The 22361-nt window shown below is 34.0% G+C and overlaps 1 protein-coding gene across 2 annotated transcripts in view; it reads left to right on the plus strand.

Moving 5' to 3' along the window:
* The window catches only part of LOC118202205 (transcriptional coactivator YAP1-like), a 175701-nt gene that overhangs the window by 126043 nt on the left and 27297 nt on the right, over positions 1-22361 (plus strand). Inside the window, exons 2-5 of one of the 2 annotated variants that reach the window (XM_085818931.1) lie at positions 6254-6492; positions 9904-10004; positions 11773-11922; positions 15303-15332. In XM_085818931.1, the coding sequence (XP_085675057.1) occupies positions 6254-6492; positions 9904-10004; positions 11773-11922; positions 15303-15332 (520 nt within the window). The remainder of the gene's footprint in view (positions 1-6253; positions 6493-9903; positions 10005-11772; positions 11923-15302; positions 15333-22361) is intronic. The other variant, XM_085818936.1, reaches the window with a different exon arrangement.

The following is a 22361-nucleotide window of genomic DNA, read 5'->3' on the forward strand; positions in this document are numbered from 1 at the left end:
ATATTCTCGACAATTCTGGGTATTCACGTATCCTGTCAGATGGAAATGGGCTTCATCTGTCCAAAAAATTTTCCACGGCCATTCATTATCCACATCCATGCGAGCCAGGAATTGTAACGCAAACGTCTCCCTAGCTGTCAAGTCAGACGGAAGCAACTCCTGCACATGGCCAATTTTGTATGGATAGCATTGCGGGATGTTTCGTACGATTTTCAGCACCGCGCTCGTAGGCCTGTCCAATGTTCAGGCAATTCCTCGTGCACTGCACGGTTGCACACCACCAGCCGACCCCTCTTGTAATGCTGTGGCCACTTCTTCAACTACCGTTGAATGCACTCGTTTTCTCCCTCTACCAGATTGCATATCAAACGAACCTGTCGTTTCGAATTTTTGCATCATTTTCTTTAGACCTACGACACTCATTGGACCAACGCCTTCTTTTATACCCTTCAGTGTCCTGAAGTTTTGCAGAGCTACTCTTGCACAATCATCATTCTTGTAATACAGCTTTACCAGCAGACGCGATCCTGCAGTGAAACACCCATGGCGAACGTCTAAGACGCGAAATGAGGAACAGCCTGGTACCTGGCGGCTTTATAACACTGAAATTTAACTAACATTTTAATTTACGTCTTCTTCCGCTTGCAGCGCCATCTGTTGCTAACTTTTGAAACTAATTTTTTTCTTCTGCCATACGCTTTCCGCCTTCTTCAATAACATTCCTTTCAAATTTGACGTCATTTTCATGAGTGGTTCTTTTTTTATAGCGTTTTGAAACTTAAACTTTAATTATAATCACCCTGTATTTCTCTCAATTTGCTTTGGAAACATGAATGGTCCTGAATAGGAACAGGGTCGAGCCTTACTCAAGCTATGTTCAGGAAGGTGTGAAATAGACAACACAAGCAGGAAGATTAGTATACAAATGCCTAGCACTAAGACTGGCCTTTATTTAAAAAAGGTACGTATGTAGTACGCCGAGCTGCTAAAACTACGATACGTGTGCAAATATCAAGAGGGCTAAACCTCTGGCCTTAAAGGCAACCAGCAGCAGAGTGAAAACTCGTGAAACTACAGTGGCAAGTGGCTTGCTTCCTATAACTCCTTCTCTCTCTCTCTCTTGGCAAAAAGCCACAACTTAAGTACTTGGCATTAGCGAGACAATTTGCATAAACAAGTTAAAGCATTTAATTCTGGCCGGAAGTAGAAAATAAGAAGTGATAGTACAGTTTTAAAATAAAATAAACATTAGTAAAACTTAGGATCCTTACAACCCCTTTAATTTTTCATGGACATTGAGAACAGTCAAAGAATTTTCGTGTAGATAGATATTCGTTTAGTTTTGAGGTATGTCAGAGTACTAGCCACATGCTGTCAGCAATAAATGATGTAAAAACTTTGTAATGTAATTTGATTTACAAATAACAGGACATCTAAGAGGACATCAAGGGCAGGTTGAAGTAATAAGGAACAAAGTTCTTGTTGAAGTAATAACATGTGGTAAAACAATTTTTTTTAAAACCAATGGCGGACCCTCAGCCGTCTTCGGCTTGGTCACTAATAGGGCTAGAAGTGGTGGTCACTTTATTATTATTACTTCTATGAAGGGACGGATATTTACAACCATGCTTTCTCTGAGATTCGAATCCGGGCCCCTTGGTATCGCAATCGGCTCCCCTAACCACTATACCGTCTGGGCAGCTACGTGGTTAAACACGGTTATCATTTCATTCAACCTATTCTTTGAACACCTGCTTCCCTCCCTTCGAACGTCTCTACCATCTATAATGAAGGAGGAAATAGAAAGACTGAAATGGTACGATTTTAATGTTTTCAAGCCAGAAATAAAGAACTGTGGTACAATTGTTGTTGCCACCTTCGGGAAACTTACATGAGATAACAGAGGAAGACTATTTTAGCAAATAACGAGAAAATTAATTGGACAAACCATCTGAAAGAATGCCTTGAAGTTATTGGTGATTATACTGTAAAGTGTTGTTTTCGAAGAGAAAAATTAAAAGTTAACTAACTATTTAGACTTATATAAAATAAAATAGATGTCTGAAAAAAATTTCAAATTTTAGTTTAAATTTTCATCACTTTTTCAAAGGAATTTCAAAGGAATAGTGCAAAATGAAGTCCCCTGAACTAGTGCTTTTGTTAAATTAATTCAACTTTTTAGATCAAATTTTAGGTGAATGAGAATTGGAACAAGCAGTTATTATAATTGTTGTCCAAAAAACAAGAGCATACTTTTAAGAGTAGTACCATATCATCATAAATTTCAAATATAAAATTTATGTTGTATATAATAAAATAAATCAGATCGGTGAAAAAATAAAAATAAACAAATTTGTAAATAGTTAAGGTCATCTTCCCCCCCCCCCAATCTTTTCAAACAACGCCTTTTAGTTTCCAAGAATTTTCATTTTCGATGTGCGGAGGAGCTGCTGCTTTGCTGGTCAATCATATTAAAACGTATTTTGAGTGTAAAGGGTTAAAAATCCTGTCGATTTGGTACAAAAAGGTTAAGAAGTGATGTATACTGATTTTAATACACTTACTCAAGCATCAGAGAAGAAACAGTCAAAGAAACTTTCCGGAATTCTTATTTTATAACTCCTACTGCTGATTGGAAAAATGCTTCTGAATCTCATATTTTATAATAATGTTAACATTACTACTGTTGAGTGTATTTCAGAGCTGGATTGACCATTAAACAAAATAAGAATGTGCTTATATACGGCATGTTAAGGAGATATGGTTATCCCAAAAAGCTGCGTAAGAACTCTTGAGAAAAGGGGCACCACAAAGATTTCCTAATGCTGGTTTTGGCATGTGACATTTAATACAAAACCGAGAGAAAAATAATGGAAAAAAATAGATGTGAATGTATTTGGGGGAAGTGGAGGATCAAAATCTTTTAAGTGCTGAGTAAAAGTCATAACCGTACCTTGCTGGATTTTCCCAAACCTCAGGGAATTTTGAATTTAATGCCAAGCAGTTTTGTTGTAAAAAGATTCACCCAAATTCTTCTTTATGATTTTGGATCCTTAGTACACTATTTGGGCGGTATAAAAAGTTGTAAATTCAATGTAGTTTGAATGAATGTCTTTCTGATTGTTCTGATCGATGCGGTGGTTTGCAAATCCGCGTACTGTTTCATTGTGTTCGGTTTCAAATCCCGGAGGAGGCACGAATGTTTACCTATCCTTTCTTCTTGTGGTTTAATATCAGTCGACCGTTAGCCTGCGTTCGGATGTTGGTATAAATCTCATAACTGGTTTAAGACGAGTTTCGTTGCTGAGTAACCAGACCTTGCTACTCACAAAAACCTCTTTAGGGGTTTGGGGATAAAGTCCGAAGTTTTCAACCTTATCTCGACTTGGTATAAGAGTCAACCAATTGGAGCGAACGCGCGAAACTATTGAGCGGGAAAACTGTAGACACATCCACGCATGCTCAAATTTAGCTTCTGTAATTGGCTACGACTTAGATCCTTTGTCACAGTAGTGAAAGGAACTCTTGCATTGTATGCTTTATGACTGTGCCTCTTATGACATTTATACCACTGTCTGAATAAGCATTATGGTGCATCTGAGCAACACTTTGAGTGATGAGACGGCTGAATGATCAGTGGGTTAGCGGTTTTCTTAAAATGTCATCATTGGAAAGGGGGGTTTAATTTTGATTCAGTTGACAAAATATCGATAATAATTTGACTAGAATATTTTTTTATTATGTGCTTCGCCATTAGGCACCACACGGAAAGGGAAGGATGTACGGTGAAGGTCTTTTTAAGGAAAACTGGGTGATATCCTCGTTGCACACGGGAAAAGCCACGAAAACGCTCATGCAGCCAACTCAGTCGCAGCCTCAAACGGCGGTCTGAACTGCCAATGTTCAGCAGCTTTTACCGCTTGGCCGCTGGTGGGCCTTTGCAGTAGTATTAACCGAAATATATATATATGTATAGGCAAAAAGTAAGAAATTATTATATGAGGTTTTGAAAGAAAAAAGGGCATTCCAGGCATAAACATTTAATTAAGACATCATATTCGATGACGAATTTCCGTCGACCATGAAAATTGGTGGAGATCTCACCAAAATATAGGCCAGTCATTCCAACAGAAATTTGGAAAAGCAGATCAATCTTTATTTAATCACCATATGCAAGTTACAGGTATATAAAAAATATTAATCGCTCGTCATGATTTTTCACATTGCATAACCAATGTTTATCCAGTTTCACGTAAGTCGCAAATTTCTTAATGCCAGAATCTCGTAAATTTGAAAATACTGCATGCTCTTCCTTTGAAGACAAGTCCCAAATTCAAGTCTTTTTTTTTATTCAAAATGCAGTTGAAAAACAAGTAAATAGCAGTTATTTTATATCTTTTTTTTTTTTTTTTTTTCAAAAATTAAGCCAACTTGAGAATTAATCGGGTTTACATGAAGCCGAAGCATTACGTCAAACTTATCCATTATTGGCACTAGATCGCACTGTTTGGCGATAATTTTTTTAATACGTATTCGTGCTTTAAACGGAGTTCACAAATTTCTTATTTGTTAAATTTTCTTTAAATTTTTATTTATTTAAATAAATAAATAAAGTTTCTGAAATTTAAAATTATTGTGGTTGCTTGAGTTTTCCGTTAGCTGAATGCCGCATCTTTTGCTTGTACGTGTGTATAGTATATATTGTGACATACTACATGCATGCATACATACATATATAATATATATAGTTTCTGCATATTCTGAAATAACATTTATGTGTACTTTTGGAAAGCATTATGTCTTATGAAATCCTAAAACTTTTTATAGAGCTAAGTAGTTTAAAGTACCCATATAAAATCAAACAAAGCAGGAAACGTTACTTTTTGTACATTTCTGTTATGTGATAGCAATGATTCGGCTGCTTTAAGTAATCACTGGCCAAAAATGAAACTTCTTTTCAGGAAAATTTCTTACAGATTTTTTAGTTTATATTAAATGTTGTTTTTAATTCACGCGTGATTGAGGTTGAAACCATTAAATAACCGAGTAATGAAATTATGACTCCATTAAATATTTTATTAAAGCATAACATATAAAATTCTTAAGTACTGTCTAGTTTTTGGTTATTGAAAATAAAAAAGTTCAAAAAAATTGCTTACCTGATAAAGTGTAAATTAATTTCTAAATTCAAACAAAATTAATAATTAAAGCTTATATTTGCAAACATACACTTTATTTATAATACAGATGCTAAGATTTATAATACTTTTATATTTTAATTATTTGCATTAACAGTACTAAGAGTAGTTTAATTTTAATGTTTGAAATTCAAGATTAAATTGCATATATTTCATTTGAATTAATGTAATTTTTTAATTCTTTATATTTGCACTTGAGATTATAAATATAAAATAAATAATGATTGGAATTGATAAAATAAATTATATATATAAATATGCAGATATGTACACACACATTGTGCTTAAAAGATTTTATGCGGCCTACATTTTTACAACTGTTAGATCACGGATTCTCAGCCCGGGGGGGGGGGTAATTTTCCCCTGGGAGGAATTTCCTAGTTTCAGGGGTAGAATGCAGTCAGTTTTTTTTTGTTTACCTGTTAAGTACTATGTAGTTTTAGTTTATGAATATAAAAAACTACTTTTCTCCCAAGTCTAGGTATTTATGAATACTAAACATTTTCTTTTTTAATTTATAAAACACATTAAAAATAATTTAAATAAAGATATGTGTATTATTCAAGTTTTTTTAATTGAGGGATGTAATGCTCATCTGGCCGTGGTAAAAGAGGTGCTTGGAGCAAAGAAGGTTGAGAACCACTGTGTCAGTCATATACTTCTACTATTTGCAAAAGTGTTTTAAATAAGGCAAATATTCATATTTTGGCATTTTTTAATGTAAAAACTAATTTGTAATATGAAATTTAATTTTTATTCAATCCACTGATCCATATAGCTGTATTTAATAAAAGTTTATGTTTATTTTAAAAAATAAAGCACAGGTAGTTCAACTATATGACAAAATATTTTTCATTCCTGTTTACGTTCAGTGATGGGAAAACAAAAAATTTCAGCATTTTATAATTTTTAGCTCAGTGATCCAAGTTATTTTAAAATCTGCCTTCACGACAGCTCCAAATATTCTAGATTATCAGTCTTTTGTTGTAATTGATTTTTTACTTGGCATATTCCCTTTCATTTAAATGTTAATTTTTTTCTCTCTTCTTTTTCAGTCATTTGACAAAAACAACAACATGGGAGGATCCACGTAAAAAGTTGAGTCTTGGATCTCTCTCCAACTCTTCAGGGATCACTTGCTCCAGTCCAAGCACAAGCCCAGCATCATCTATTTTAAATATTCAGAATTTAGGGCCTCTGCCGGAGGGCTGGGACCAAGCTACAACAGCAGAAGGCGAAGTTTATTACATAAACCATAAAACTCGTACCACAAGTTGGTATGATCCCAGAATTCGTAAGTTTTGCTTTGTTCATGTGACTTCATTTATGTTGTTGCACGCATATGGGTGTGTAATAGATTGAATGCACACATAACCATTGATAGCTTGATAAGATTTGTGTTCCCAAAAGAAACACTTTATAATTATGGAGTTTCCACAAAAGTATTCATACAGCTATTCTCAATATAGCAGAGCACAATCAGTAGTTACCACATGAAACTATTAATAACGTTAAACAACACAATGCCAAGTGCATCCACAGAGCGAAGCTTGAAACAAGATCTCTCAATACTCCAGAGTGATGTCTAAACTGGAAACTGACAACCAATGTTCTATTCGCCCTTATATAGTTTTCTGTCGGCCGCAGAGAAATCTCTAGTACCTTCCATTTATCGAAATTACTGGAAGGCTTATACAGTTAACTCTTTCGCATCGAAGTCGCCCCAAACACCCAAACATTCAGACACCGGCTGGACGCCCGAAACGCCTGAATAATTTCCTACCCAGTGCTTTCCCCCATCATGTTACTGCATTACTGATTGCTTTCAGGTGTTGTTAAATCGCATGTCAATCATTCTTTTGAAGCTACTAAAAGTAGCTTCCTTGTTTCCTTTGTTCCTTCCTTTCCTTTGTTTATTGTCAGTGTTTAGCTTTTGATGCCCGAAGTTGCAATCCCGTCCCAAGGGGGAACTTCACACAATGTCAAAGCGTCGAAGAAAGAAGTTCTTGCTTTACTTAAGTAAGGCTATTGTTAGTGCTGTAGTATTCAACTTGTCATGGGGGAAGGAAAAGCATTCCAGGAGAAATTCTTAGATACGGGCGTTTTCGATGTTTGAGGAATTGAGATTTTGCCCTCTCTCGATGCGAAAGAGTTAAAGTTACATATAGGGATCCATTGCAGTTATTCGGTTACAGTAGGAATTACAGTTACACAGTGATGGACCCAAATGGTCACCAAGTTTGGTGACTTTTGGTGATTTGGTGACAAGAATTAGTTGCCCAAACCATCTCCAACTTGGCGATACCTCACCGATTTAGCAAGATAGCCATTTACCTTGATGTTAAATGGACTTGCCCCTGTAATTTTATGGATGGCTGTCGTCGCTTCAAGCATTTCATATTGCATTGTACAAAAAATACTACAATTTCACATATTATTTCACTAAAATTATTTACCTATATGCAAAATGCGTAACAATATTGATATTCCATATTTCTATCTCTTAGGCTACAGCCCACTTCAAGATCTGATCAGCGGTTTCTTTAATGATCTGTGGTGATTTAACTATTGCTCTCCAACCATTTTTTTAAAAAATAATTTTGATTACATGCACAACTTATATTAACGAAATATTAAAAAATTAACTTTTATCAAATTTTATATTGTGAAGTAAATTAGCTTGTATTGAATTCAGAATGTTTAAAAGCTGAAAACCTCTCATGTAAATAAATTTTGGGTACAATTTTGCATTTCGCATTTTCCAAAGAAAAATAATGTAAGTTTTCCATGCAATAATGATGTAGGAGTCTTTTAAATCAAGATATTTAAGGGTGCTATAAAACAGTGAAAAATTGACTGTCATTGTTTTGTACAGAAACATAACTTTAAATGCTTGTTCAATGAAAGAGTGCGATGTCTCAAACATGATTTAAAAAATTAAACTTGTGATCTGAAAAGAGAAGTGCTGTTAAATAAGTTACTCTTCAGAATTGTTGAATTTTTAAATCAATCATTTAAATATTAACCTCTTAACGCCGACTGTCACGTATACGTGCCAGCAACGAACACGCTTATCTACCGGCCGACACGCAGGCATGCCAGAGCATTGTTGCATTCTCTACCGACTGTCACGTATTTGTGCAAGTATCTTGGAACCTTTTTCAAACTATAATTTCTGCCACAAGATGGCACTGTATGCCCATATGGTTTCAGATACATGTACATTAAACTTTCTACTAGAAATGAGAGAAGCATGACTCACATACACGTGTTTTTGATTATATAAACAAACGGGGAACTAAATGTTTCCGAATGACGTGATTTGTGACGTCTCTTTAAATCGCACTTTATTCGCACGTGGTAGTTGTCTATTGTAAGTAGAAGTTTTATATGCACTAAAGTGTTGAGTATTTCGGTTTACAGTTAACATATGAACATATGTTAACTGTAAACCGTAAATATGTACATATGTATGTAAATATGTACATATGTTATATGTTAACTGTAAACCGACTGTATGTCGGTTTACAGTTAACATATAACATATGAATCGGTATTTCGGTTTACAGTATTCGGTAAAGTGTTCAGTATTTCGGTTCAGTATTTCGTGCATGTTGAAGAGGAAGTGGTATGCACAGGTGCATGTCAGAGTGCAAAGACCGACATATTCAGCCGTCAACAATTAGAGAGCCTTTTTCCTCATCACATGACATCCGAAGCCAGTTGCCTCCAGGAGCAAGTAGATCTGTGTCCATCCAAACTATACGCAACAGACTGCATGAAATACACTTATCCTATTCATAGGTACCACTGACTACTGAACATAAAACTAGACAGCTGGTGTGGTGTCAGTGTCATAGTGCATGAACCATCGAATGGCATTGGGTTTTGTTTACATATAAATCTTGTTTCTGTCTGCGCAAGAGTGACGGCCATTGACAGATATGGCGGCGACTGGGAGAATGCTACGAAACAGCCCATTTTGCCAGGCGTCACACCGGTTGTGCACTGGGCATTATGGTTTGGGGTGACATAATGTTTGATCACAAGATGCCCTTGGTACATATTAATGGCAGTTTGACAGCGGACCGTTATGTGACGCAAGTTGTGGAGCCAGTTGTTCTGCCCTGGTTGCAGGGCGCACCCAACACAGTATTCTAACAAGACAATGCCAAGCCGTATGTCGTGTGGCATAGCCTTAACAGCTTGACCTGATGGGACATCCTACCTTGGCTGGCAGCCTCTCCAGATCTGAATCCCATCGAACACCTGTGGGATGTCATTGGCTGTGACATTAACTGAGGACCACGACCACTGGTGATCTGCATACAGCAGTGGATGTGGCTTGGCATCAATGAACTCGCTGATAGCATGCCTTGCCTGCATCGCTGCCTGAGATAGGCACATTAGATATCGAATAAATTGGTTTATAATGATTTTTTGTGTCTGTTTTTTTAATCATTTGCATCATATCCATCTCACAACTCTCAGTCCTACAATTTGCATGGTGCTATGAGCATTCTTTCTTGATGTTGCAATTTCACTTTTGAGGAGTGTATAAAACATGACAGTGGAAGGAATCAAGGAATATAACTACTGTTGTTTTGTTTGTGTGTTTTAAGTAATAATGTTGTAGAATTTTTTTAGGTAAAAAATAATTGCATATATAAATCTTTGTACAAATTTGTTCCCTTTTATTTTGTAGCTATACAATTACAACAGCCCCCTCTGGTGCCAATCTTAGGTTATGGTTCTGTGACTGGTCAAAGTCAAAGCCCTGTGTCATTGTCTGGGCAGCAGACTCAGGTATGTATCTTTTGAAAAGTGTGTATAAAATCTAGAATTATGTATTTACTTTTGAACATTTTCTGAATGTTCATTCATTGAAACTTATTTGATATATATTTTTCTGAGAATGTCGTAAAATATATGTAAGTTATACAGTTATACTGTATGTGTGTACAGACATACAGCCTGTATGCATATATGTGTTTACATACCTATATGCATACAGGATAATTATAAATAAATTGGCGGTTAAAGAAATCAGATTTTTGCTCCTGATGAAGGAGGATCTGTATCTGTTTGTCGTTGAATTCAAGTCTTAGTTAAAATCTAAATGCAAGGTTGTTGCTTTGCTTAATTTTATGTGTTATTTTGGTGTGCTCCTCTTCTGTTTACATTCTAGGTTCTTGTAAATTTGGTGTATAATATGGCCAGATGAAAAACAACTTTTTTGGTTGTTTTCTTTGTTGAAATAAATATTATGTTTAGCTTCTGTAGCTTTAACATGCTACATATCTAACTGTAGATTCCTTTTAACAAGATGGAGCATTGTCACACTTACTGAATTGTGTGTTAATGAGTTGAATCATTGATGTCAAGATGGTAGAAATAGATCCATCCCATGGTTCAAAAGTCCCAATCTTATTTCACCAGACTTCCTTGCAGATTTGTCAAAAATAAGATTCACAATGAAAGAATTGATAATGTTGCCACATCAGGGAAGAAATTAGGCAAGCAACTGCAAGACACCAGACTTCAGATTTAGGGCAAAACTGAATATCTTTATGACATCTGATATGCTGTTAATGGTGCACATATTTAAATTTATTAATTTGTTCATGTTTTTTTAAATGATTGAATTAAATAAGTACTTTCAATCCATTTTGCAAATAACATGTTTCACTGATACCTCACAATTTATTTTCAGAGATCCTGTTTAAGAAATTCTAATGCTGAAATAATAATAAAAGAAAAGTAAAAATTCTTAGTACTGATGTAGTGTTTCAGTCAACAACTTTCTGACTGTATTTTATTAGGATATGATTACTGAACTGTAAACCAACAAAGAACTTTTTCAATTCTTCAGACAATACTAATACTTGAACATATGAATTGTGTGGGTGGATTTTAAAACTAAAAGTTCTGGACAACATGTGGAATACCACACTCCAAATGTTTCTTAGTTATCTTGGTGAAGCATGGTGGAAATCCATCATTAACAGTTGTGACTGTTTTTTGGCCACGCACATTTGCACTATATAGAACTAAACAACTCATACAAAGAATCTTTTTTTTTTAACCCACTCCTGTTTTTGTTTTGGAACATTGAAAGCAATTTAAATTGAAGGAATTAAAACTTTAATGGATTATCTAATTAATTAATGGAATCATTTTTATTTATATGCATTTAATTATTTGTTGTATGATCTTAAATTCACTTAGTTTGAAAGTTAATTATTTGTATTTCTTTTTATATTTAGAAGTAGCATTTTAGTGGCACAATGTAATAACTAATTAAAAGTGGTAGATTGCATACTATAGCAGTACTAGTTCCCCTAACAGTTTATTGGTTGCAGAATTTTTATTCTGGAAAATAAAATGGTAAGTTGTGAGTGTTTATGTGAGAAATGCATGAAAAGGCCATCAGCATTGTTGGAGCAAATTCATTAATTTTGGTGCTCGCAGTCTAATATTTAATTAATCTCATAATGTCATTAATAATTGGTTAAAGGACTTTTTTTAATAAAATTGTTTGTTCATGATACTAATGAAATTTTTATTTTTGTAGTCATCTGTTGTTACATCAGGCTCTGGGACATCTGTCTTGCCTACTTTGAGTAGCCAGACTTTGCAGCAGCAACAACAAAACTTGCGATTGCAGAGACTACAGATGGAACGAGAGCGACTCCGCCTTCGCCAGCAGGAGATATTAAGAGAGGTATTAATTTTTAATTGAAAAATTTTTACTCAGTAGTAAAATTCACTTCATAAATTTCTGTTTAAGATATTTTTTAAGTTGCTTATTTTTTATAATTTTATATTTTTTATATTGTTATAGTCTGTAATAAAACTGTTCTTTCACCATTGACGAAGTTTTGGTACTTTCAATGTTAATGGGACACCACAACAAATCTATTCGAATGTGCTGTATTTTCAGTTTCTTGCTATATAAAGGCTATTAACCGTATACATTGAACTGCATGAAGCATTCTGACTCCCTATTTGTGGATCATTGGGATTTATTAGATGAATCTGACAGTTACCTAATCATGGAAAAGCTGCCTTCAAATTGCTTCAAGGTAGAGAAATATCCACACAGAAAGACTGTTTGAATAATCACCAGTAAAATAATGGTGCCACCTGTGAACATAAGAGTAAAAGAACGGATTGTGAACCTGAACATGTTTGAAGAATCATTTGTTTGTGCTCCTGTTAAATTTTTATACAGGATGAATAGAACTGAAAAAGTTTTAATAGGAAGATTACAAACAATGATAGATTTTAGCCATGTCTTTTGTTGAATTCTCAGTTAATTACAAGACTGCAAAGAATGCAGTTTAGTTTAATTTAGTCATGATTGTAAGGCAGCATTTGATGCCAGGAGTTTGTTCATGATTTTGGCTTTGTCCCTTTCAGTTACTGAGTTTTGATTACTCCAGGGAGTATTTCACCAAAGACGTGCAAATTTCAGTAATGTACCAAATTCAAAGAGTTTTTTTTTTTTTTTCTTTTAAATTGCTTGGCAGTTTTTCGTGATAATATTTTAGATGTCAGACCAGTGTATTGGCTTTCTCTGTATCTTCATTGTGAATTGGAATAGTATACACACCTGATGCATGTGTTGTACTGTCTTTAAAGAAATCAGATGGCCATTATGAGTAAACCGGATTAGAATGAGTTAACATCAGCTGAGTTACGTGAAATGCATTTTCATTTGAATCACATTGCAACTGTGAACTGAAAAAGCTACATGTATGCGATATATGTTAATGTCCCAAACTTACCCTAAATGTAAAATCAGTGGAAGTAAGAAAATCATAGAAAATAGATGAAAGCCTGTTCATTAATATGTATGTGTGTGTATATATATACACACATACACTGACTACCAATAAGTATTTGGACACCCGTGATAGAAAAGAAAAACTAATTTTATTCAAAATCAATAGTTGGTAGAGCCTCCACGAGAGGTAATTACAGCGTGGACCCTCCAGGGCATACTTTCCACAAGTCTTTGTATGACAACTAGTGGTATTTTCTTCCACTTGGCTTGGAGAAGACATAGAATTTCCTTCACCGAATTTGCATGGGTAGTGCACTTTTGAATTCGGCGATGCAACTTGTCCCAGAGGTTCTCGATAGGGTTCAGGTCAGGTCTGGACTCTGGGTAGGCCAGTCCATTCGATGAACTCCATTGGCACCATACCAAGACTTGGTTAAACGTCGAAACATGACAACTGGCATTGTTGTCCTGAAAGTAATAGGGGTCCAACCCGTAAAACTGCCACAACGTAGGAAGCACATTGTCATCCAAAGTAGTGCAGTAGGCATCGGGGTTGAGCTTACCATGAATAGGGACCAAGTGTCCGAGCCCATACCAGGAGAAACACCCCCAGACCATAATTCCACCTCTGCCGAACTTGACTGTTGGCACAATGCATTCTGGCAGGAGACGTTCTCCAGGTAGATGCCAGACCCAGACCCTGCCATCCGAACGGTAAAGGGTGAACCTTGATTCGTCACTCCAAAGAACCCGTTTCCACTGATCTATGGTCCAATTTCGATGTGCTTTGCACCACATTAACCAAGCAGCGCAGTTGGACTTTGCGATCAAAGGCTTAAGGGCAGCAGCACGACCGTGAAAACCAAGCAGATGTGCTTCCTTATGGATGGTATTCATTGAAACAATACTCCCGGATGCCTGTTGAAACTCCTTGCAGATGAGGACCATCGGTTGGATGCGGTTCTTCTGAATTTCTCTGGACAGCACTCGTTGGTCTCTATCTCCCAGTTTCATTAGTCTGCCGGCTCAGGGCACATTCCGACAATCACCGCTGACCTTCCACTTCTTAATCACATAGGCCACTGTTGATTTTGGGTACTTCAGATGGCTAGATATGTCCCTTAAGGATCGGCTAAATTTGTGATCCCCGATAGTTATACCTTTCTCGAAATCAGAGAGCTCCGAACTGCGAGGCATCTTGCATGCGACTAAAGCTGATGCTGTTTCCTACACGATATATACCGGCGGCGTCCGTGACGTACCTTAGGACCGCATATATCGTCATTTGCATAGGTGTCCAAATACTTATTGGTAGTCAGTGTATAACAGTCCTTATATATATATATATATAAGGGCTGTTAAAATGAAAAGGTACAAAATGTCTTAACAAATAAAGCTGTTGAAATTTGAATATGCCACTTTGGCATAGCGGAGTGAGATATCTGAGGATGCAAATTTAATGTATTCCATAGTTGTGCACATGGGCGTCCGCCCGCACATAGTACTACAGGAGAGAAGCAGTCAGTTGTGCACTCCAACCAATTAATGTGGAAGTGAGTACGAGAACATCATGGTGTTCTCGTTGCAGAATTTGAGGATTGAGCAGCAGCAAGGTGTTATCAGATTTCTGACTGTAGAAGGGGTTAAACCAGCTGATATTCATCCCAAATGGTGACCATATATGGGAGAAACTGTGGGTCTGACAAATCAGTGAGAAAGTGGATTGCTAGTTTTCACGAAGGGCTGGAATGTTTCCGAGACCAGGCCAGGCAAACACAGTAATTACAGCCAAACTCATTGACAAGGTGAATGACCTGGTGAGAAGCGACATCGCAAAGGGCAGTGCTTCAAGTCTGATGACAAACTAAATGACATAGTGGAGAACTGACTCCTGTCATAGCTACAAGAATTATTAGAAGAGGAAATACATCAGTCTCGTGAAACAGTGGGATAGTTATGCTTAGGCCTTTGTTGATTACTTGTGAATAAAGACTTCAATATATCTATAGTATATGTTACCATCAGTTAAGTACATTTGACCCCAGTGTCTCATTAATGCAATTTTTGTTCCAATTTACTAAAACTACTTTTTCTTAAGTACTGGAATTTTTGCAGGTAATTTCTGAAAAATTGTCTTAGAAGGATTTCGTTGCATGTGTTTGTGATATGATCTTTAAGAAAAACTGTTCTTTCTGAATAGTATTAAACATGAAATAAATTAAATAAGTAGAGTTTGAAGATATTACAAATATTAAATTGTATGTACAAAAATGTATTCATGTTAATTACTTTTTCTTCTTTCTGAATTGATCTAGACTTCCTGTTATGGAAATCCTATGCTTAATGTGAGTGCAATATTTATCATTTGCAGTTATGCATTCAGTTTTAAATTGGTCACTTAAAAGAACAGGAGCATAAATAATAAAATAATTGGAATGAATGAAGATTTAATCCATATCATCAAATAATCATTGAAATATTAATTTTTTATATTTAAAATATCAAATTTATCATTAAAAATATGTTTTGCAGATTTTCATCTATTATTTATGTTCTCTGTTTTTAATTTCTGAATTCATAGCTTACGATTTCTGTATTTAAATATTTGTTGCAAAACTTACTTCCAATTTTTTTTTAAAATTTGTTCATAAAAAAAAGGGGGGAAGGTGTTTAGAAATGTTATTAATTTTTGTAAGAGACATCCTTCTTCCCCATCCCACAAAATGAAGTATATGTGAATTCATGTGATATGAAAAATCTGGAATCACATTCTTACAATATATTTAATTTATCATTAGAATAGTTTTTTATATCATCTCCAAGGGACATAAATTTAATTAATGCTATGAATTATTGGAATAAATTTGAGTCAGTATTTAAAGTATAAGTTATTTAGATTTCTACTGTAGTAAAAATATTTTAATAAGTTTTATAGAAATATTATTTTAAACCAGAAAAATACTAAATAGTAAAATTTAAAGTAATAAGAAGGTAGCCATTGTTATTGACTGTATATTAATTGACTTGGAACATACCAATCCACTATCAATTAACAATAACCAAATTAAGTGTGAGTGTTTTGTCTTTTTTCTAAGTAAGGATCAAATTATTTTGCTAGGGTTAAATCATAAGCTTCAAAGAAAACTCAAAAATTAGAAAGACTTGCTTGAGCCAAAATACTTATCATAAACAAAAAAGAAATATGAGTAAGATCTTCTTTTTAATTTAACGTACTTGTTAAGAACTGAATTAATGTGAGATCTTCACTTTAGAAAAAACATTCTCTGACACTCTCACAGTATAGTAAAAACAATGAAAAACAGTTGAGACCTGTACAAATCAATGCAAAATAATTGAAATATGTACAAAAGAAGATATTGGAAAGCAATAGAAATATGTACAAATTGATACATACTTTCAGAGTTAAATGCAAAATCAAAAGTAGGTATTAAAATACAAGTTTACATACAAACCGATACCAGAAAGGAGATTAAAATTAATTTACTTGTTTGCAAAATTTGAAGCGAAGTTGCTGTAACTGTAAATGTACTCAGTGGTGCAATGTAATAGGGTTGTAATATTTAGTGGGAGAAAGATATAGTGGTTGGTGATGTGTTGTACTCTATTTGAGATACTGAAATTATATTTGGCAAGAGAAACTTATTGTTTAGTTAAAATTGCCCTTAGAGACTAGTTTCTCCACCATGCTTGAACCCATAAATTTGCACATAGTGTATGGAAAATTGAATTATTGGGATTGTACTGTATTATATTTCGTGTTTTGACTTTTCATGTTTCTTTTTACATATGTAATTTGTTGATTGAAATATATAAAAATTGCCTTTGAAGTTTACCCTTAAATTAATATCCCATGTAAATATTTAACCTTTTCATTAAGAATTCACTTTCAATACTCAAGCAATTTATTATTATTATTATTATTATTGAAAATATTATATAGAATATCAGACTCTGTAGTCATATGTTAAACAAGAGTAACAGTGATTCCATTCAGTCTGCAAGAAAATGATTGGAACCACTTTTACTCTTGTTTAACATATGATTTCATTAAAGAAGCATGTATTCAAAAAGGGAAAGGTTTAAATTATTATTATATATTATTTTCATTTTCTATAGTTGTATACTTGGTTTTGATAATAGGGAGATATAAATGAGACTAATTCAATAATTTGAAAAAAACTAAAAAATAACCACTGTCTTCAACATGAGAGGAAATATGAAGGTTGTCATAATCCCTGCCTGTGAATTGTTATTTTTATAATGATAAGCTTCATTGTTGTTCAACTAGCAAAAAACAACTGAAGCAATGACTGTAGAATAAAATGAGCTAAAAAATATCAGGAATGGAAACCTCAATTTGACATGTGATGCTTTTAACATAAATCCAAATTTAATCTGTTTGGAAAGAAATCCATTTATTATGTCAGATAGCAAAAATAGTGATACATTTTGATTAGCAATTTTTATCCATTTTAGAAAGGTGTTTATCACAAGTAACAGTACTACTTACTGTGATGTGCAAAATTATTATCCATAGTATGTATTTTCAATTATGTGGTTTTGTTAATGAGAGAACTATCAATTCTTTAGTGGTGGAGGTAAACAGTGATATTTCTCCTTGTAAATCTGCGTAACATCATCAGAAATGAGACTATGTTGTAGACATGGTTTAAATTGTTAATCATATTTTCAATGTACCTAATTTAGAAGTATTTTCTTAGGGAATGAATGCTAGTCTGGTTTGTATGCCAGGAATGACAGTGACTATCTTTGATGAAAAGTTAGCTGTATCTGAAACTGATGGATTGAATATTTTTTAAGAAAAATTTTAATGAGAATTTCTAGCTGTACCAAAGAAAATATCAGATTTGCTGATACTTTTGAAAGAACATTTGAATCTGATACATTTGAAATCAAAAGAAAGGCGGTTGTGTGATGCTCATTTCTTCAGATGATAATTCCAGATAGTTTTTGGATTTCAAATATTTTTGCCAGTGACTATAGGGTCATTTATGCTAGAGTTTGTCTGGAGGAGACATCTATTATGGCTGACACTGCTCCATGACATTGAGAAGGCTTGTTTTTCTTTGGTTGAAAAATTTGAACTTCATGTATAGTGGAGCTAGTCAACGCATAGTATTGACTATGTTAGCTCAGATAAACCCCCTGTGTGAATTACCCTTATCAATTAATTGAGGTTACATTTCCTTTGTTTTTAATCCTTCTTCATATATTACTTCTTACTTATCCATTGCACTTTTACAATGTTCAACCTCATAGCAATTTTAATTATATATTATATTGCCATTTATTGACCTATGAAAGGAGAGTAAGATGAATTATATGCCACTGTTGCATATCATAAGCCCGTAAAAAGACATCAGCATTGGTTATAAATGCATAACAGTTACAATAGTTAAAATGTGCATCAGCAAGATCTGACTGAACCTGAATATGATTACCAATGCTCACTTAGTTCAATCATTCTGCTTATGATATATTTAACAAATTCCAGATACCATGCGTAACAGTGAAAGATGTAATTGTGAAATAAAAGCTTGAGTGAGTTGCAAAACTCCATTCTTTACCAAGAAGCCAAAGGAAGTGACAAATAATGTTATTTAATACCGCAGATATGTGGTGAAGTCAAATTGGAAAGTTGGTTTTAAATAGCACCTCAGAGTTTTGATTGGCATCTGGAAAAGATGCCAGTTCTCATATCATTCATTGAGAGATATTTCCATGAGTCATTTGCACCAATAAGCCCATGATGATTAAACCAAATGATCACAGCTTGTTATTGTATTATTTGTCTATATCAAGATTTGAAATGACACAATTAGATGCTCAGATAAAAATAGACAACTTTAACTTTCATGGAGGACTTTGGATGGGAAAATAATTTGTTATTTACGAGTACGGTTAATTAAAACAAAGGAGGGCTCTCTCTATATGGGAAGGGATGCCTTCTTGGAAGACTATTTAAAGAAAACTGGCTCGTATTCACATTACAAGTGGGAAAACTCAATTCCAGATCAAACTACTAGTGTTCAGTGATGTTGCTGCTCGGCCGCTAGTGGACGTTATTTATGACTAAGGACTGATGAGCTATGTTAAATTAGGTACTGATTACCATTTATTTTTAAATTCATTAGTTAGTACTTACACTTGGGGGTTTACTAAAAAGGCCAATATATGCATGTATTTCTTGAAATCAGTTTTCACATTTTATTAACATTTTATGTGCAGTTTTTATGGCATCCTTCCTTCACGTCCACTCAAATGATTTCACAGCCTAAGAACAAAATAGAACTATTTAAAATTAAATATCTATGCTTCGTTTGAAATATTTCTCTTTGGTTTGGTTTACTTGAAAAAGCGCTCGAAGGCTATCTGAATAAGGAGGTATGCCTTCATGGAGAACTGTCTAAGAGAAAATGGTTTCTATACATGTTATACAATGGAAAAATCACGAAAACGTCCGTGCAGCCAGCCCATTTGCTGGGATTCGAACCGAAATACCCGTGTTCAGCAATTTTACTGCTTGGCCGTTGGTGGATGCATCCTTTTTTGAGATAATTATCATAATATTATATGTTTTAATGGGCATCAATGACAATCAATGCTTACTATTGTGATTTACATTTCCAGTGATGTTAATCTCGTACGAGGGCAATCCCCCAAAAAAAAGGTCTCCTATATTTTTAGATATACAAAGAACCGTTTATTTTCTATAATTGCTACATCACTTTAAAGATTGAAGAATGCTTTATTTTTCAACATAATCGCCATTTCGGTCGATGCATTTTTGTAGACGCTGTGGCAGTTTTACAATGCCCATGTCATACCAGCTTGCTGCCATGCTGTTCAGGAAGCGTTGAACCATCATCTGGAAACCTCAGGAACCAAAATGAAGAGAGCATCCAGAGTGATCCTCCGATCTTTACACATGAGTTCCTCAACTTTCGCGATTGTCTCGTCGGCAGTTGACGGTCTCCCGCTCCTTTCTTCGTCATGAATTTCAGTACGACCGGCTATAAACTCTCTACACAACTTGTGAACGTTTTTGACATCCATGCACGACTGTCCATATGTTTCCGTCAATAGGTAGTGAATTTCAACCGGTTTAACGCCTTTTGCATTCAAAAATCGAATAACTGTGCGCACTTCGCACTTGGCGGTAACGTTTAACGGGAGCTCTATTTCGAATGGCTGCCAAGCCGAGACTGAGCATCCGAGTGAAGCGGCTGCGTGCTTATGTGGTAGCGGAAGAGGCACCACTCACAACAGTGTTGCCAACAACCGTATTAAAACTTTCTCTACGTCTCCAAAAAATAGGAAACCTTTTTTTTGGGGGGGGATTGCCCTCGTAATTAATACTCTTGTGTATTTGACGGCTCTGTGCCTAACAGCAGTAAAGCTTCAAACGAGGACTTCATAAGCAGAACTGGCTCATATCCACATTATACATTGGAAACCACTGTAATTAATACAAATGTGGGAATATTTTTCTTGTAACTGTCAATGATACCAATCGTACGATTTGATATTCACTTTCGGAGCAAAAATATATTGATAAAGAAATCAATTTGGGGGCAAATAAAAATAGAATTGATGAAATAAGTATTATAAAAAAGCAAATTTCTTTTATATTTTGGGTTATTTGTTACCATTTACTTTATTTTAATATCTTTTCATATTTTATTGCAGTATTGCTTTATTAATTCTTAAATATTTTGCGAAATGCAAAAAATTTGTGAAATTCATAAACTCTTTCAATTCTAAAATAATTCACTTTCCCAATTCTAAAAATATATTCTGGATATTATAACAAAAAGATATAGTAGTCAATAAATTAATATGCAATTATCATTAGTGCATTTTGGTAGTAGATTCATGATAGTTGTAATGTGCACATGCTTCAAAAAGATTGAACGACTAAACAATTTTTTCACAGTTCTGGGCAGAACCATGGTTTCAATTTCAAATAAATAAATAAATAAAAATAAAATAGGCTTCCGCACAACGACAGTTTTTGACTCATTTTATTACAAATGTATGAAGCAAATTTCTTTTCGTTCTCCAAAAGAAATAAATATGTCAGTGAATAATATGTTTTTCAATGTGCTATTAGAATAAGAAATCCATACTCGTCTGATGCAAATTAACTGATATATATTTCTAATCAAAATTTTGCAGGAGAAATTTCAAATATTACTTTCAAGCACTAACTACACAGAAGTTGCATTTTTAAGTTTCTAAACGCAGTATTCGATAGTTTCAGCATCTTTTATAAGTGCTACGAACCATATTACTTCTCTAAATTTTCTTTAGCAAGGTAAGAAACAACGCGTTCAATGGCACTTTTTTCACACAATCGCTTTACAAACACTTAAATTTCGCATAGGTTTGTCATATATTCGTAGCCGAAATAGTCCATAACTGAAAAGTTTAACTTTATTCAATTAATTTCTTACATTAAAGTCATAGCCGCTTGCATACTTTTTAAGATTTTCTGGATAAATAGGTATTCGGCTAAAATAGAAATTGTAAAGTCATTTGAGATATAATTTTTCCTTCTTAAAACAAGCTATTTAACGGTAACACAACAGTATAATACGTTATCATAATATCAGCTGAGAGTTGTAAAAGAGTAAACACGTTCCATTCCTACTAAATGGTTTATATAACTCTCCTTTTATAAAAGCTCGAAAAACAGAATATAGTATATATCATTTGAATTTGGTGAATTAACGTATTAAAGGCATTGTTCTATATGATATAAATATTTGCTTGTTATTTTATGAAATAGAGTATCTTGAGCCCATTCAAATGTCTTGTAGAATTTTAACAAATTATTTTATAGGATACAAATATGCACAAGCTTTTTATAAAATATGCAAATATAATTCTGTTTTATTAAAATTAAGGGTTATGAATTTTATTTTAATATAAATATATTACTCTACATAAAGAAATCTACAGCTATCTTTATTGCCCTTATTTTTCTATTATTATCATCGCAAAAAAATAATAGCATTTATCTTAAAATAAGCTAATTAGATTAGTTTAAAAATACGATCAGAAAACGTTTTATCCTTCTTGCTTCAGTTTTTCTTATGACAGTTACGCACTTTCTTTAACTTGATATAAGATCCATTTATTTTAAATACTTTTCTAAAACTTTCTTTTTAATTTTAAATACTTTCTATTTCTTTTCTTTTTTAAATACTTTTTATTATAAAGAAATAAGAAAATAATGCTAGCGCAAACCATTTGGTTGAAAAGTTATGTAAAACTGGGTTCAGTACCCCCAAAAAATAAATTAGTTAAAAAGGAAAACATCCAAATGG

Source organism: Stegodyphus dumicola, chromosome 1 (assembly GCF_044657685.1).
Source record: "Stegodyphus dumicola isolate Sdum_Otavi_A_Nest chromosome 1, ASM4465768v1".
Taxonomy (NCBI): domain Eukaryota; kingdom Metazoa; phylum Arthropoda; class Arachnida; order Araneae; family Eresidae; genus Stegodyphus; species Stegodyphus dumicola.